Source organism: Rhinolophus sinicus, chromosome 4, assembly GCF_057876585.1.
Source record: "Rhinolophus sinicus isolate RSI-liver-muscle chromosome 4, RSI-T2T, whole genome shotgun sequence".
Classification (NCBI taxonomy): Eukaryota; Metazoa; Chordata; class Mammalia; order Chiroptera; family Rhinolophidae; genus Rhinolophus; species Rhinolophus sinicus.
The window spans coordinates 107,403,245-107,418,387 of record NC_142504.1 but is presented as its reverse complement, the minus strand read 5'-3'; the positions used below and the strand labels follow the sequence as shown (position 1 = coordinate 107,418,387).

The window sequence follows — 15,143 nt, the reverse complement described above, 5'->3', positions numbered from 1 at the left end:
GATTTCCCTTTTGATACATATTCATTTGGTTTTGTTAGGCTCTGCTTATCTCTGTGCCTCACTGAATTCCATGAGCTCTGATGCTCTGTAAGTTGTTTATTTTGAACGTGCATAAGGGATGAACTTCCGCAGACAGTAGTGGCAGCATCGCAGTGTGGTGATACCGGTTCGCTCAGAGGGGTGTAATGCAAAATCCGGTGAAATGCGTTTTGATCCTACCAAGGATATGCGGTAATGTTTTATCCCCCTTTTAACCCCTCCACTTAGAAAAGCTGACTTCTGTACACTCGAGGCAAAGATTAAAGACTTATTTACTGCAAGTTTACAACATGACCTTTGGCTAAATAGATGTTTTGCCTGCAAAAGGAAGGCATTGGGAACCACAAACCTGTCCCCAGTTTACTCCTCTAATGTACGTACTGCATTATAGTAACAACATTCTGAAGTGAACTGTGCAGCATCTTTTTTTGAATGCCCTATGGGCACAGCAATAACTATCTTTTCATTTTTTTGACCTTAACATTAAAGATGCCCCCTGGGAGCTGTCAAAATAATGTACGCCTCTGAGGATATATAAAGGACACATCACCCTCTTCCTGTCTGTACTTTTCCTCCCTGCGGGCACCCTCTTCTCCTCCCCCCATTTGTAGAATTGTTAAGGTTACTGTTTTATAGAAGTCCCTAACTGAAATCTTTTTTCTTTCCTCCCAGTAATTTACACTCCCTCACTTTTTACTTTTATGATATAATTTTCTGAATGCCTGGTTCCCCTTAGGACTTCTGGGAAAAAAATTATCAGGTTGCTAATAGAAACGCATTTTTTCTCTTTCAAATAGGTAGGTGACTTTGAGCACTCATCATTGACTTTCTCTCTGTGGCTGGAAGTTTCTAGTTAACAAGGAACTCAGGTTCTTTGTTAATTACCCGTAGGGCCTCGATTTTCCTGTACGTACAACGGGAATAACAATACTTGCATATATTTCACGAGTTCACAAGAATATTGGGAGATTCAAATATGGTAATGTGTATGAGAAAGTATTTTGAAAGGGAGAAAGCCTGGCACAAGCGCAGGACAATATAATCATCACTCTGCCCAGCTCAGAAGTATTAAAGGGAACTCTTCAGAGGTGAAACCTAAATTCTGTGGTGAAAGCTCTTAGGTAAAAACTGAAAACAAAACAAAATATGAAAAACAAATCCAGGCCCCGTTGATGTGTCCTTTTCTGCCGCATCGCTCTTTCCCCATCCAGTCCTCTGTGCCGCCCTTCGGTTAGCGCTTCCCACTCAGCACCTGCCTTTTGTGGGGGCGGGGGGGCACACGCCATGCTCTGTGCTCTTTCCCCCTCATCAAAGCCTGTCTGTCCCAGCATCTATTCATTCTGGCCTTTTCTTCTGCTTAGTGCAGGCTGGCTCAGTGGGAAGAACATCAGAGCACATGTGGGGGACATCCCTACAGCTAGAAGCACTTTGTTAGGTCTCAGTTCCCAATGTCCTTAGCTATTAAACGAATGGTGATGGACTAGGTGATTCCCCTAAGGCTCTTTCTAGTCTCAAAATCAATGCTCCTAGTTCTATAGTGAGTCCAGGTTCCAGTGTCAATCCTCTCATGCCTTCTTGGAGTTATAAACGACTCAGTCCCTGGGAATTAATACAACCATAGGATTTTTTGAAGGCTAACGAGAAGTTACTTGGTGTAGCTGCCTTTTGGCCTCTCCATCCAGACCGTGTTCACTGTCTACGCAGCACTGCTTTTTTTCCACCAGAGCAGGGCTAGTTTGCTCCCTTAATCCCAGACGGTATAACAATCTTCTCTGGTTAAGACACTCCCTGGAGAGTCCTTGAAAAGGAGCTGGGTCTGCCATCATAGTAGTTACAAATGATCAGGGAATAAAGCAAACACCCCTGACTTGACTGTTGTATCAAATACCTGTTTTGGAGTCCACAGAAAAATATGGCTGGCCCTGGAGGATGCTGTATACTACCCGGGCACTGTTGCCGTAGGTTGGGTCATCGGCATCTGTGGCTGTCACCTGGATAACAGAGGTCCCTGAGAAGAGAGATGGTGGACACCTGTTCACGTTGAATTGCTAAAGGCTGGATGCAGTCCTGAATGGGCAGTCTTAAAGCATTTGCAAATGTTATGTTTGCTTCCTTGGGAGGGCTCCTTTCTAGGTCCCGCTTCCATACTCCTGTCTTGTACCTCTTTAGTGGGGATGAGAGTTATTTATAGTTTGAATTCTTAATAACTAGTAAGGACAACACAGCCCTTTGGCTCTTCGTTGCTCTTTTGGTTATACCAAAATGCTTCTTCCTATGATACATGCATCCTCCCTCCCTCCCTCCCTCCCTTCCTCCCTCCCTCCCTCCTTTCCTTTCTCTCTCTCTCTATCTCGTTTTTTGAAGAACGGGAACTGAATAACAACAGTAGGCTCATTATTAATATTATTTTTTACGATGGTTGATTTCAGTGTTTAAGTCCTCTCCTGCCTAAGGATTTGGCTGTCACTTGGTTCAGTTTTATGAAGGAGATGCGTGTTTAGAGGAGGATCTTCTATAGAAGAATCCCTCTTTGTATGAATCAGTGAATCTGCCCTTACCCACTGGTGACATTTCTGGCACAGTGGCAACATAAGGTCCGTCCAGGAACTTGGGCTCGTTGTCGTTGATGTCTTGGATCTTAATGATGAACTCGGACTCCGGCTCCATCGGCCGGCCTGTCCTCCTGTCCAGCGCCTGCGCCCTCAGCGTGTACTGGGCCCTTTCTTCTCGGTCGAGCCTCTGAATGGCGTGGATGTCTCCTGTGGTGTCGTCGATCGTAAACACGATGCCGGCACCTTCTCCTGAGAGGATGTATTTGATGGACCCATCCCCCCTGTCCATGTCTGAATGGAGCTAAGGGAATAAAGGACCGAAATCTCATTACGGATGTGAACAGGTGTGAGAAAAAAAACTGATTCTCAGTTTGGCCCTAACTTATGACCGCCTTTCAAACAGGAATAATTTTTTTTCACTCATGTTTAAAATGCTTGTCTAAAAAGAACTAATATTCATTGAGCATGACTGTAAAAAAGCCAACATAGGTTGATGAATAAGTAAAGTTTTTCCACATCACATTTCGTATCCTGAGCGTACTACCTTTATTTATTTTTAAAGTTCCTCTTCCTCAGAAGTATAGAAATCAGGAATTCTGGAAAGTGTAGATCCCCAACGTGAGAACAGGAGCAAGTCTCATAAGAAGGAACACAGCCTTTCCATTTAATTTTTAAAAAATATACAAGCCTAGACATTTTAAAGTAATAAAGTGTTGATGTAAATTAAGTTTTGGAGTTTCAAAAACTTTTTGGCAATTTTAAGTTGGTTGAAAAGTTGATGAAATGATTAATAAATAGGCTATGTCTACTGCACTGGAAATGCTAAATGACTTCTGGGGCTCTTGCAATGCTCTCGTTCTGTGGTCCCAGTAGGATTATGCTTTTGTATGTGTCAAGTGTCAAAACTGAATTTAACTACTGGTTATTTTTCTTTTCATTAGTGTCTCTCTCCTTTCGGGGGCCCAGTTCCTGGACTCATAGCTGTCTCACTCAAGTCTATATGTGGATGGTTCCATTAGGGACATGCTTTTAGTTGCTCATCCAACTATATTTCTTTCCAAATTACTTTGTAATGACTCTTGAAAGGAGTCCAGGGTCACTATTTTTATATTAAATGCCGAGAAATAAATGTCTGCATCGCTAACTATAGACAATGTATATAGGTGGCAAGAACCCTGGAATTTTGTGCCTTGTATAGGTAAGTCTCTCTAAAGGGGGAACAATAAATGAGTTACATTTGTTAGTCAGTCAGCTACCACTTGCTCTGTTGCTGCTGGGATCATCAGTACTCTGCATAGCTCAGCTAGGAAGTTCATGAGATTCAGTTTATAAAACAGACAGCCAGCGTTAGGCTCAGGCCAAAGAGGCAGATACATCTGGCCCGAACACTATGTCAGTTTGAAATTGAGTGCCCTTGACAAATTAACGTTTATAACTCTCAAATTTCTCATAAATGTAGAGAACAATATTAATACTTATTTGAAGGGTTGTTGGGATCATTAGAGATTAATGTATGTAAAGCATCTAGCACAGTTTCCCATAATAGGAATGCTATAAATGGCACCGATTAAAATGATGAGATACACGCATAGAGAAAAGGATATTAACACGGCCGCTCTTCTCTGCTCCCTTCAAACCTTCAGGAGTGTCGCAGAGACGACCTCTTGGCTTTTACTTAGGTACGGCCCAGAGGTAAAGCCTCAGAAGGCTGCCTGAGGCATTGCTGGGACTGTGCTGTTCTGAGGATTACATGGCATAGTCACCAAGGAGACACCTGAAAATGTATCCACAACAGCCTCAGACGAGGATGGGTTTGGAGGTTGTGGCTGGTTTTGAGCTCAGCTCAAATCGACTCACGGCCAAACCACGCAGGTCCCGGCTTTGCCGCCTAGAGGAATTCAGCTGTGTCTTATCTCAGGAAGGGAAATGATAAAATTGACCGAAAAAATAGCTGTGGATTTTTTTTTCTACTTAAAGAATTCTATTTAGAATATGAAGTACTCACATTTCCTCATTCCATGTACAGTAGTAGTATTTTTTTGCAATCCAGATCTTTTATTTATGCAGTTTAAAAAGCAGAGATGCCCACCTCTTACTGTGTAGAATAAAATAGCCATTTTAGTCAGAACTGGTCACAAAGAAATGAAAATCCATTCCATGTGGAACTGTGTTCCCAGGAAGTGGAATTAGGAGGAGCACGACAGGGATCTCAGGAAATTTTAATTAAAAAGTAGATATGCATATATGTGTGCATGTGTTTGTATATATGTATATATAAATATGCATATACATATAGACACATGTAACTTTAAGGCATGTATCATAGAACTGTCATTTAGACTGAAATAGGTTAATTTAGGGCATGGCAGATTAGGGGGAAAAGAAAACAGAAGCTGACAAAAAGAAGGAACCCAGGACTGTTTTGAGATGTTCTATTTGTCACCTAGAAAGTTTTGTCCTATGAACCGTTCCAGCGCTAAGCCTACTTACGGGCATTATAGTCTGAGTTTACATGCCTGCTCATGGAGAGAGCTGAATAATTAACTGGACTTAGGTAAACACCTTTGGTCCTGTGGAGAAGGTTCTGGTGCCTTCGTAGCCATTGGCTGGCTGATGTCGGTAGAGTCTGGGTGAACCTCAGATCTGTTGCCTTTGTTTTCGTCTAATACAGACGAATTGGAAGGATTGGAAGGACTGTCTCCACCGAGTGTCTTGAAGTCAGGAACCATGTTGCTTTCATCCTCATGGGGGTCCTCACATGCAATAAAGGCTCTGATGTGTTTTTTGAAAGAATGGTGGATCGTGTGGGATTAGGGTTGAAGCTTTTTGTGAAATCATTTTACCTTTGTTTGAAAAGAGCTAGCAAGCATCTTTCAAGTAGCTTCTGAGAGTGTTTGCAAGTACGTCTGTGCAAGAAAGAGGGAGGGGAAGGAGAGGAGTGAGGGAGGGAGGGAGCGAGCGGACATGCACAGAGAAGCCGGGCGCCTCTCATGAGCGTGCAGAGTACCAGCTACGAAAGGGGCCAGGAGCTGCTCACAGAGAACTGATTTCTGTGCGATAGAATTGCATCAGTTCAGGATCCAGTCAGGGAACGAAGCCTACACCAGTTATTTCAGCAGAGCAAATTGAATATGAAAAGGCAAAAAGGGAAGCTCACAGATGGGGAGGGAGGGCAGCTCCAGGACACAGGATGAGGGACACAGGATGCCCCTCTGGCTGAGGCTGGGGCTCTTGGAACCTAGATGTTTGGAGGAGGCTGGGCCTGAAACCTCTGAGGAGGAAGTGCTGCCCCTGGGGCGAGGGGTCAGGAGCTTAGCACCCTCCTCCCCCAGAACTGAGAGTTCTGAGAAGGGGTGCCATCCAGTGGTGCTGGGACTTCTGAGGGAGTGTGACGAGCCTGGTGCTGGGAGTGTGGAAAGAACCCAGAAACTGGAATCAACTGCTGGCCTGGGAAATGGCACAAGTCTCTTCCACCTCCTCCTGCCTCTGGTGGCTCTCCCTCTAGAACATTCTACTGTCAGAACCCACTGGGGAGCTGGTTGGAAAAGGAGAAACTGCGGCTCGCTGAGTCCCAGCCCCGGCAGCACAGAGCTGAGAGACACTGCTTAGTAACCAGCACGCGGATACCTGGTTAACAGCGTTTACCCGCCATACGGCACACATGTGGTTGTGAAAATGGTGAAGACGAGACATTAACAGCTTTTCGCTAAGTCACTCAGCAAATTGGCACTGTAATAAAAGTGCTTTATATTTATCCATATTTAATTCAGCCAACACTGAGCATGAGGTCTTTGGAGGAAGCTGAGGGGCTTCTAGAGTGGAGTTGGCAGCACATAGTTGTATACACCTGGGGGAAACATTCCCTCCCCCAGTCTCCTAGGCAGAGGAAGACAGTGGATACCCTACTTACCCTACTAATTCTGTAGTCTACAAGGTGTCAGCCAAAGGAGTACTGCATGATGGGAAGTGCATGCGGATGATGAAAAATCTCAGTTGATTTGGGATTTTAAAAGCAAGGGTGAGTTTCAGTCCTTTGTCATCTGTCATCTCATATAGTTCCAGGAATGCAGTCTGTGGCTAGGCAGCTTCTGTGTCGTGTTGACCTCAGATCCGTGCCCAAGCCCAGGCCCTCGGCATCCTGGCTTTGCATATGTCAGTATAATCTAGCTTTCACTGACACTGCCTGTCCCTGGAAAGCCCGGTGTGGATTTTGTAAGGCCGTACCAATTACAGCTGATAATTGTTGCCTCACTCCTCTCTGAAATAAGCAAATACTCAGGCAAGCTCTGTAAACAGACATCTGTCACAGCTCCAGGTGACAAGCTGAATGCCCGTGGGGTAAGGACAATGAAAGGTGGATGAATTCTGTTTCAAAAGAAAGTGAAGGGGTAAAGTACCTGAGTAAGTGAACGTGTAGCTGTCTATTCACGCGGACGTAGCACACCCAATGCAGGTTAAAACCTCCCACTGGCTGCTGGTGTGTGGACTGCGCAGGATCCCTGTAGGGACGCACGGGGTGCCCTGTGTCGGGGTGACTAGGAAAGGCGGAGCGCTACCCGCCAGTCCTAGAAGGTGCTGCAGGCTGAGTAACGCCCACAGCAGGAAGCAGTCAGGCTGGGTCAGGTTCCCGGTCCACCCCATCGCCACTGACGCGCCCGGGGACCTCTCAGGGCTAAGTCCAAAGTCGGGGCCACGTGCCTGCAGCGCAGCGGGAAGGAACGCCGATCACTTCAGGGGCGGCATTCACTGCGTAGTTTGATGTGACCTTTTCCTGTTACGTGTTATGTAACTTTGGGCCATGAACGTAACATAACCTCTCTGAGCCATGTTCTCTGGGCTGATGACCTGACGGTGGGGAATTACGCTTCTCTGCATTGTTACGTGAATGCAGCTCACCTAGCGCTGTGGTAGCCCAGTGAGATCTGAGGCGTCCTTGTCTTTCTGCATTTCCGTGTGTCCAGCTCTGTGCAGGGGTCTCAGGGTTGCGGAGGTGCAGGGAAGGCTAGGAGTGGCGCCTCAGTTTCTCCCCGTGGCAGAAGGGAAGGGAGCTCTAAGCTGCACATGCATACAAAGCAATCACTGAATACCAGTGTATTTTCTGAAACTTATTTTAGCAGTAGCCACGTCAGTCTAGTTGGAAAACAAGTTTTACAAAATGCGAGTAGCTAGAAGTCTTCGGAATTCTGAATAGACAGAAGATGTGTTCATGATGGAAGTGGCTTTTAAGCTGGGACCCTGAAGATTCTGAATGTGATTGAACAGAGAGGTGGTGACAGCATGTCTCGTGCAGGGCAGTAGCGTGGACATGTCTGGGGTAGGGACAAACGTGGTATGTGTGTCGTGGCCAGTGAGGAGACCCGGCTTAGCTGGAATCAGGACTCGAGTTGAGGAATTGTAGGGGAGGACTCGGTAAGGGAGGAAGAGTTGTTTGCTTCAAGTTCTTGAATTGTATGCTAAGAGCTCTGATGAGCACTGGAGAGCTACGGCACTTTCTTAATCAGAGGAGCAACATGATGGAAAGGGTGCTTCCCGGAGAGAAATGTCTTGAGTCCTGGGGGGGCGGGGGGGATGGGATGAGTCTGTACAGGGAGGGTGGCAGCCCCTGCTTAGTTAATCTAACCATGAAGAACAAAGGGACCAGAGAAATGACAGAGCCTGGAAAAGATGAGGTGAATCTGAGAGAAAGTGGCAAGGGGATATTGACAGGCTATGGTGGCTGATTGTGAATGAAGGAAGGAGAGAAGGGGAGGGAGATGTCAAGGAAAACTGCTACTGCTACTATTACTGCTGCTATTACTACTACTGTTACTACAGGGTAACGATTATTAAGATTTTCCTCTGGACCTGGTACTGTGCTGAGTGCTTTCCATGTGTTAGCGTGTTTAATTCTTACTACACCATGAGGTAGTCATTCATTTATTCATTCATTTTTAGGAGCATCTTCTGTGTGATAGGTGCTATGTGAGGCCTTGGGGATAAAATGGAAGCAATGTCCTTGCCCTCATTGAGCTTGTAGTCTAGTCTGGGGCTTCAGACAATACACATGTAAATAAACCAATAAATTATATGTTGTAGGTTGTGATTAGAACTGTGGAAAAAAAATAACGGTAATGAGAGAGGATAACAAAGGCCTACCTTAGAGAACGGTCAAGAAAGACCTAGATCCAATGAGGATGCAGCCATGAGAGAAGCCAGGAGAAGGGCATTTCATTATGAGGGAACAATAAGGCAAAGCTTGGCAAGTTGTGGGAACTGACACAAGGCTATGTACCTGGAGCGGGAGAGAGAGGAAAAGAAAGCAGCGTGGGAGGTGGTGGGAGGCCCAGATGCGGCCTTGTCAGGAGAACGGCCTTGTGAGCTGCTGCGGTGGGGGAGTCTGGAAGCTTCCAAGTACACTGGGAAGACGTCGAAGGATGTAAGCAGACTGACGTGGTCTGACTCACGTTTTAATAGGTCATGTGTGGGGAACAGTTTGGAAGGAAGTGTGGGTAGAAGTGAGGGAACTTGGAGTCTGGGTATGTGCACAGGTGAGAGATAACGGTAGGAGTGGAGATGAGAGAAGTGAAGTATTTGGGACTGATCTTGGCATAGGACTAACAGAATTGGCAGGTGGAGAGAATGTCGGGGGCAAGAGAAAGTGAAGGATGGTCACAGGTCTTCTGGTTTTAGGAAGTGGGTGATGGCAGTGCTGATACAGAGAAGACTGGGGGCAGTGTTGGTTTGGGAGGAACAATAATTCCTTACTGGATGCACTCCATGTGGGGCCTGTTGGGTCATAAATGGGGACCTGTCACAGATGCAGTAGGGTATGAATTTGAAGCCCAGATGAGTGGTTTGAGCCAGAGATGGAAGTTTTGGAATCACTGGTTTAGAGGTGGAGTTTAAAACCATAGGGTGGTGAATCCACCCAGGGAATGAGTGTGTGTAGAGAAGAAGCCCAGGGCAGAACTTACAAGACTGATTGGCGTCCGGTGGAGGGAGAGGACCAGCAAAGAGGCTGAGAGGAAGGAGGAAAGAGGATTGTGAAGGTCATGAAGCTGAGAGAGGACAGAGTTGGGAGGGAGGGACTGGCCGCTATGTCCTAAGCCGCCGTTGGGCAGTTCCGTGAAACGAAACCATTGGTTTTGGGAGTGGGGAACCCTTAGGAGCACCGGAAAAACAGCTTTAGAGCAGTGGTGGGCACAGAAGTTATAATGGGGTTAAGAAGGAGGTGGGAGTTGAAAGAGTTTATACAGACAACTCTTGAGAAGTTGTAGTGGTCTTATTATCCCCACTTGACATTTGAGGAAACAGAGGCTATTGGGACTTGGTGATCGATCCAAAGTCACTCTGGAAGCAATTGGCAGAGGGTTTGGAACCCACATTGTGTTCAACTCTGAACCCCATACTTTTAGCCTCTGTGCTATACAAGTGTCTAAGTTATCATTTGAATGAATTGTTTATTTTCTAATTAGTTCCTTGTTTCCCATTTTCTCTCCCTTGGTTGCTTTCATAAAATGGTGCTCTGATTAACAACCAAATAAAGTAAACATAGAAAGCCTGGATTAAAAATGAAATGATAGCTAAATCAAGGGAATTCGAGTATAAAGTTTATAAATATATTCATTGATTGTCTCCAGCTATCCTAAAGTGCATGCTAGGATCTTCTGAAATGAAGAATGTTTTATTCTTTTTTTTGTTTTTCTCCATTAAATTTGGGCCTCAGGCAATACCTGTAGAAATGCTTTTGGGGGGAAAAAAAAGCAAAAAGCCCCTTGCCTCCCCTTTTGTATTCCCATTTCTTTCTTTCTCATCTGTCGTTTCCAAGGCTGCTGCTACCTCTTCTGGGACTTGAGTGGCTCTTGAGGGGCCCAGGTTTTCCCTCCAAAATCCAATTCCTTGTTTTCCCCTGCTCAGAACAGAAGCATGAACAAGGAGAGAAATCATTCCTTACTGACTGGTTTTCTGACAGCAAAAATTAGACTCACCTCGCTGTCAAGTAGCATACCACTAGTTACAATTGTTCTCTAGGTGATCTCTCCTGTTCAATTCATCGTCATAGTCAATTTCAGTATTCAGTATCCTGATAATTTATCTTTCTCTTTGGCAATTCTTACCTTCCCGACATACAAAGGATCCGTTCCAGTGTACTCTTCCAGAACAAAAAACTGGTTCCAAACCCAGCTCCTCTTTGTCCGCGAGTGTGACAGTGGCTTGTCTGACAGGAGCGCTTCTAATCTGCCTGGTGGTGTAGGTGTGCCCGATAGAACGGTTGTCACAAGGTCCATCAGTCCCCAGAAGTACAAGGACATGGCAAGTCCAAGCCAGCTCTTTGCATTGCTCATTCTACCAGAAGTCCACGTGGGATTGCCAGGTTTTCAGAAAGTGAAGTACAGGGTGAAGCCACTGAATCTTGAGTATTTTCCAAATGAGAAAAAAAAAAAAAAAAAAAAAAAGTGATGCAGTTTATTGGATAACTTATGCTTCCCGAATGAGATCCTGATTCCAGTCAATCTGCTTGAAGTTGACTTCCTGTCAAGTTAAGGAAAACACAGAGTAATGATGTCAAATTTTTTCCTGTGAGCTTTTAGCAAGTTTTCAAGAAATGTCAGTAAATATTCAGTTTTCTACTCAACAAATGAAAGAGTCATAATATGTTATTGCTTTAGAACTGTTTGAGTAATAAATAATATTTCGATAAAAAGAGGACAGTTTTTCTTGCTATAATCAATTCCAAACCTTTGGATATGGATTTGAGTGGGAATAAAGCTAATGAATAAATGTCTCCTCATTGGAAATGTAGCTGGAGGGTTATGCTGTATTATTGATTGGCTTGAACTAATAGTGTGCTCTTTGAAATATTTATGATCAGACAGCCTCCTAAACTCTTAAAAATGGCACTCATTTCCAAAATTTACAGCGAATAACTAATATTTTCATTAACCCAACTGCTTTTCTTGGCTCGTTAAAAAACCAAAAGCAAAATCTAACTATCTTTGTTTGCCACTCACAGTTATCTTGTGTCTGTCCCATTATTAATAATGTTAGGAATCTTGGACTTCATTTATAAGCAGCCATAGATCACTTCTGACTAATTGTTCTCGGAGCTCACGGTGGAATCAAGCTTCACACGCTTCGGCTCTGAGGAATTGATAGGGGCTGCTAATGTGACCTTTCTAGGATTTGAATGGTCAGTTAATCATTCGATGGTTCACAGGAGACTGTAGAGCGCTGTGAGTCACATGCCGCTGTGGGCACGCTAAGAGCGTCTAGTCAACACATTTGTTTTCCTGATCTGAAAGACTCATTTAGGCAAAGGGATGTTGACTTCTACCCTGGGGGACCCCTTTTCATCGGTCAGACAACTTTTGTTTTATGAAGTCAGATTAGTGGGTGACCTCACTCCTGTGCTGTGACCTCATCAACCTTTTCTTCGGCTGGATTTCATGAGGTGGCATAGCACTTAAGCCACTGTCAAAACAACCAAAACATCTTCTGTGGGCTTAATATTTTCATTGCTAATGTGGAGAACTGCTGTCATCCTCTTAGAACGTGTGTGTATTTGGGGCTTTCAGGCCCATGCAACTAAATGGTGCTCCGTTTCTACTGGTGGTTTCACATGCAGCATTGATGCCAGCTCCTTACCACCTTCCACCTGTCACCATCAGCACGAAAAAGCTGAGGGAGACTCTAGAATTTCTGTAGCAGAGTGGGAGGCTGTGCCTCTGAGTTCTAGCTCTAAAGGCAGGTTGATTGTTAAGTAAAAGTAAGCCAAGTGCACCTACTTAGGGTGGCGTGTTTGTTAGTACAGAGCACGGGTATACCAGAAGGTCGGTTACCAGGTATTGGCGGTCCTCTCTCTCTCTGCACCAATAGACAGAAACGCAGCTCATGCCTTTCTGACCCCTATCTAAGGGGAGACAGTCTGGAAGAAGGAACCTTAACCCAGAGATGAGTTAATGGAAACGATTGGTGAGAAATGGCTATGCTGTTGTAGGGATCTAGAAGATGGACCAGAGGGCTTTACCAAAAATAAAGCTACTGCCAGAATACTGTGACTGGTAGCCGCCAAGGGAATATTTCATATGTGGTGAGACCCAAACCTATCTGTAATTTCCCCAGAGCACCAGACTAAGAATCAGTCACACTGGCCCCTGGTTCTGTCTTCATTACCTCTGACTTGTTCACGTCGATGAACTTTTGTTCCACTTCTGTTAAGTAGGGAATGATAGTGCTTCTCTCACCTACCCGACAGGACTGCCGTGAGGATCTTTGGGGATGAGACAGGCGGAAGTGCTCTGCAAATGAGTACCGTGCCAGCTGACATTTGAACGGCCACATAAGGAGACCTGGGTCATGTGTAAAACGTAGGAAGCTGAGCCTGAGCATATTTTCTGGGCATTTGTGGACGAAAATTCTGAAAGGGCTTCGTGTGTGTGTGTGTGTGTGTGTGTGTGTGTGTGTGTGTGTAATTTCACAGAGCTCTACATCTGTGATAAGTACTGTTGGGCAGTAGAGTCTGGCCCAGCCTAATTCTGTAATAACCAAACATTGTTTCTCCATATGAGGAAATTGAACAAAGGACCAGCTATTAGAAAACTGTATAGAACATAGAAAATTCTTTTTTTGGGTTGCATTTATTAAAGATAGAACTCAATATATATACTCTAATATATTTCCTTGAATGTCTGTGTTTCATATGTGTACATTTTGCTCAAGAATTATTTTCGGTTATTTTCTCTGGCTAATTTTAGCATCTTGCTTTGGATTCCAAGTGTGCAGGTGCATGTGTGTGGCCGGGGTGTGCAGATGTCCCTGTCTTGCTTCTAGTGGCTATATTTTATGAAAAGAAGGAGATTTGAGGGAATTTTGAGGGATTTCAAATACTGTCCCTTATAGTCTTCCATCTCTTACAAACTGGACACGCATTCTTGCCAGCTGAGACCCCCATATTTACTTATAAGTGTGATCTGAAGAGCTCAAGAAAAAAAGGCAGTTTTGGAATCTTTGTGATGAGTCTTTTGTAGGCAGATTGGTTGCTTTCATCTCTCTCTCAGGCGCACTTGGACCGCGTGCACTCTAGTGCAAAGCCCTCGCGTTCTTCCCTTTCACTGAACACATACAGAAGTGGCTTCTGGATGTTTAGGAGTGTGGAGTCCTTGGTGATCCTGTGAAAGCTCTGGTGGCCCATGTGCCCCTCTTATGTCCCCCCTTACAGACCTGAAGACCTGAAGCCTGCGGTGCCTGTAAACTTCCTGTGTTAAATGACTTGTAGTGACAGTTGATGAAAAACACTTTAGGCCTGCTTTCTCGTGGCACAGTGCATGAAAAATACTTCCTGCCTAACTTTTTAGAAAGTAAAATCTGGGGTATACAATGTTATGTTGTTCTTTTCACAATCAGAGCTGTTTTTATACAAGTGAAGGGAAAATCAGTTCTCTCAGAAATATTAACCAGTTTGCAATTGTCCTAAATACGGTTCTCATACTCATGGTTTTCCCTGTGGGATGAGAATAGCAATGATGTGTTTGAAGGTGGGCTAATGTCTGTCGTTCTTAGAAAGGAAGAGGCTCATATATGTATATTTGTATATACAGATCTATTTTGAAGACCACATACGCCACACAAAGACCACATTAGTGGAAATTGACTTCTGTGTTAAATGAGTCTTTTCCCCCATCCTGCCTAAAGAAAGCAAATAGCTTGGTAATGAACACAGTAGGAAGAAATTAAAGTTGTACATAAACTGTGCTCTCAGTGAATTGTTTATTTTGTTACTTGAATTCGCTGTGATATTTAAAATGTAGGTGGAAGGATGGTTACTTCGTTCTTTGTAAAATGAACTGGGCTTTTATGGTCTCCCTCTGATTTCTTTCTTCATGATTCCAGTTTTCCTGAGCTTTTCATGGTTAATGGCAGTACAACTCAGTGAACTCAAACGACATCTGTACAGGAGCAGAAGGTTGGTTGCCTCTGCCAGTGACTCCCTATGAAGGAGGGGCTGTTAATTTTCTCGCGCGGCCTCGTGCCGTGACAGAGGTAAACGTAGACAGTGGTGTCGTGGTTTCAGGCAGCTAAACTCCGTGAGCTGTCACCTTTATTGACAGAAAGAGCCTCCCAAGTGCACTTAAGAAGAAAGAGGAAACTTTGTGAATATCCTGGGTGTTCCCGTGAAACATGACAGTGGACCGTGAGATGCATCAACAGTGAATTGGAACACAACTCAGTGTCGACATTATCCCACCTCTCCAGCAAGAGTCTCTCTCGAAATACAAACACATTTCCTTAGGAGCTAGAATTCTTCAGTACAGAGTACAGAACCCACAGAGAACAACACAGGTGGTGTGGGTATAAATTGGAGTGAACAATTCATAGCATTGACGATATCTTGGAATATGTACCGATCACACACAGCAAAATTCCCATTGTGGAATTCCATAAGGAAAATATCTCGTGTTTTTGTAAAACTTGCAACATCCCTGAATCTGGATGTGTATGTCTGGGCTACTGACCAAAGCCTACCACTGGGATCTGTTTTGGAAAGGGTGTATAGCATGGCCTTCTATGCTGAAT

General features: G+C 44.5%; 2 protein-coding genes across 5 annotated transcripts in view; one reads left to right on the top strand and one right to left on the bottom strand.

Annotated features, from left to right (window-relative positions):
- The window catches only part of LOC109446175 (uncharacterized), a 797,309-nt gene that overhangs the window by 201,555 nt on the left and 580,611 nt on the right, over positions 1-15,143 (top strand). The gene's annotated exons all lie outside the window — the stretch shown is intronic.
- Positions 1-15,143, bottom strand: part of CDH20 (cadherin 20) — a 184,447-nt gene that overhangs the window by 34,559 nt on the left and 134,745 nt on the right. For 2 of the 3 annotated variants that reach the window (XM_019729299.3, XM_088798025.1), the window contains exons 2-4: positions 10,688-11,102; positions 2,598-2,892; positions 1,928-2,047 (exon numbers count right to left, since the gene is read on the bottom strand). In XM_019729299.3, coding sequence (XP_019584858.3) covers positions 1,928-2,047; positions 2,598-2,892; positions 10,688-10,915 — 643 coding nt within the window. In that variant the 5' untranslated portion in view covers positions 10,916-11,102. The remainder of the gene's footprint in view (positions 1-1,927; positions 2,048-2,597; positions 2,893-10,687; positions 11,103-15,143) is intronic. The other variant, XM_019729300.3, reaches the window with a different exon arrangement.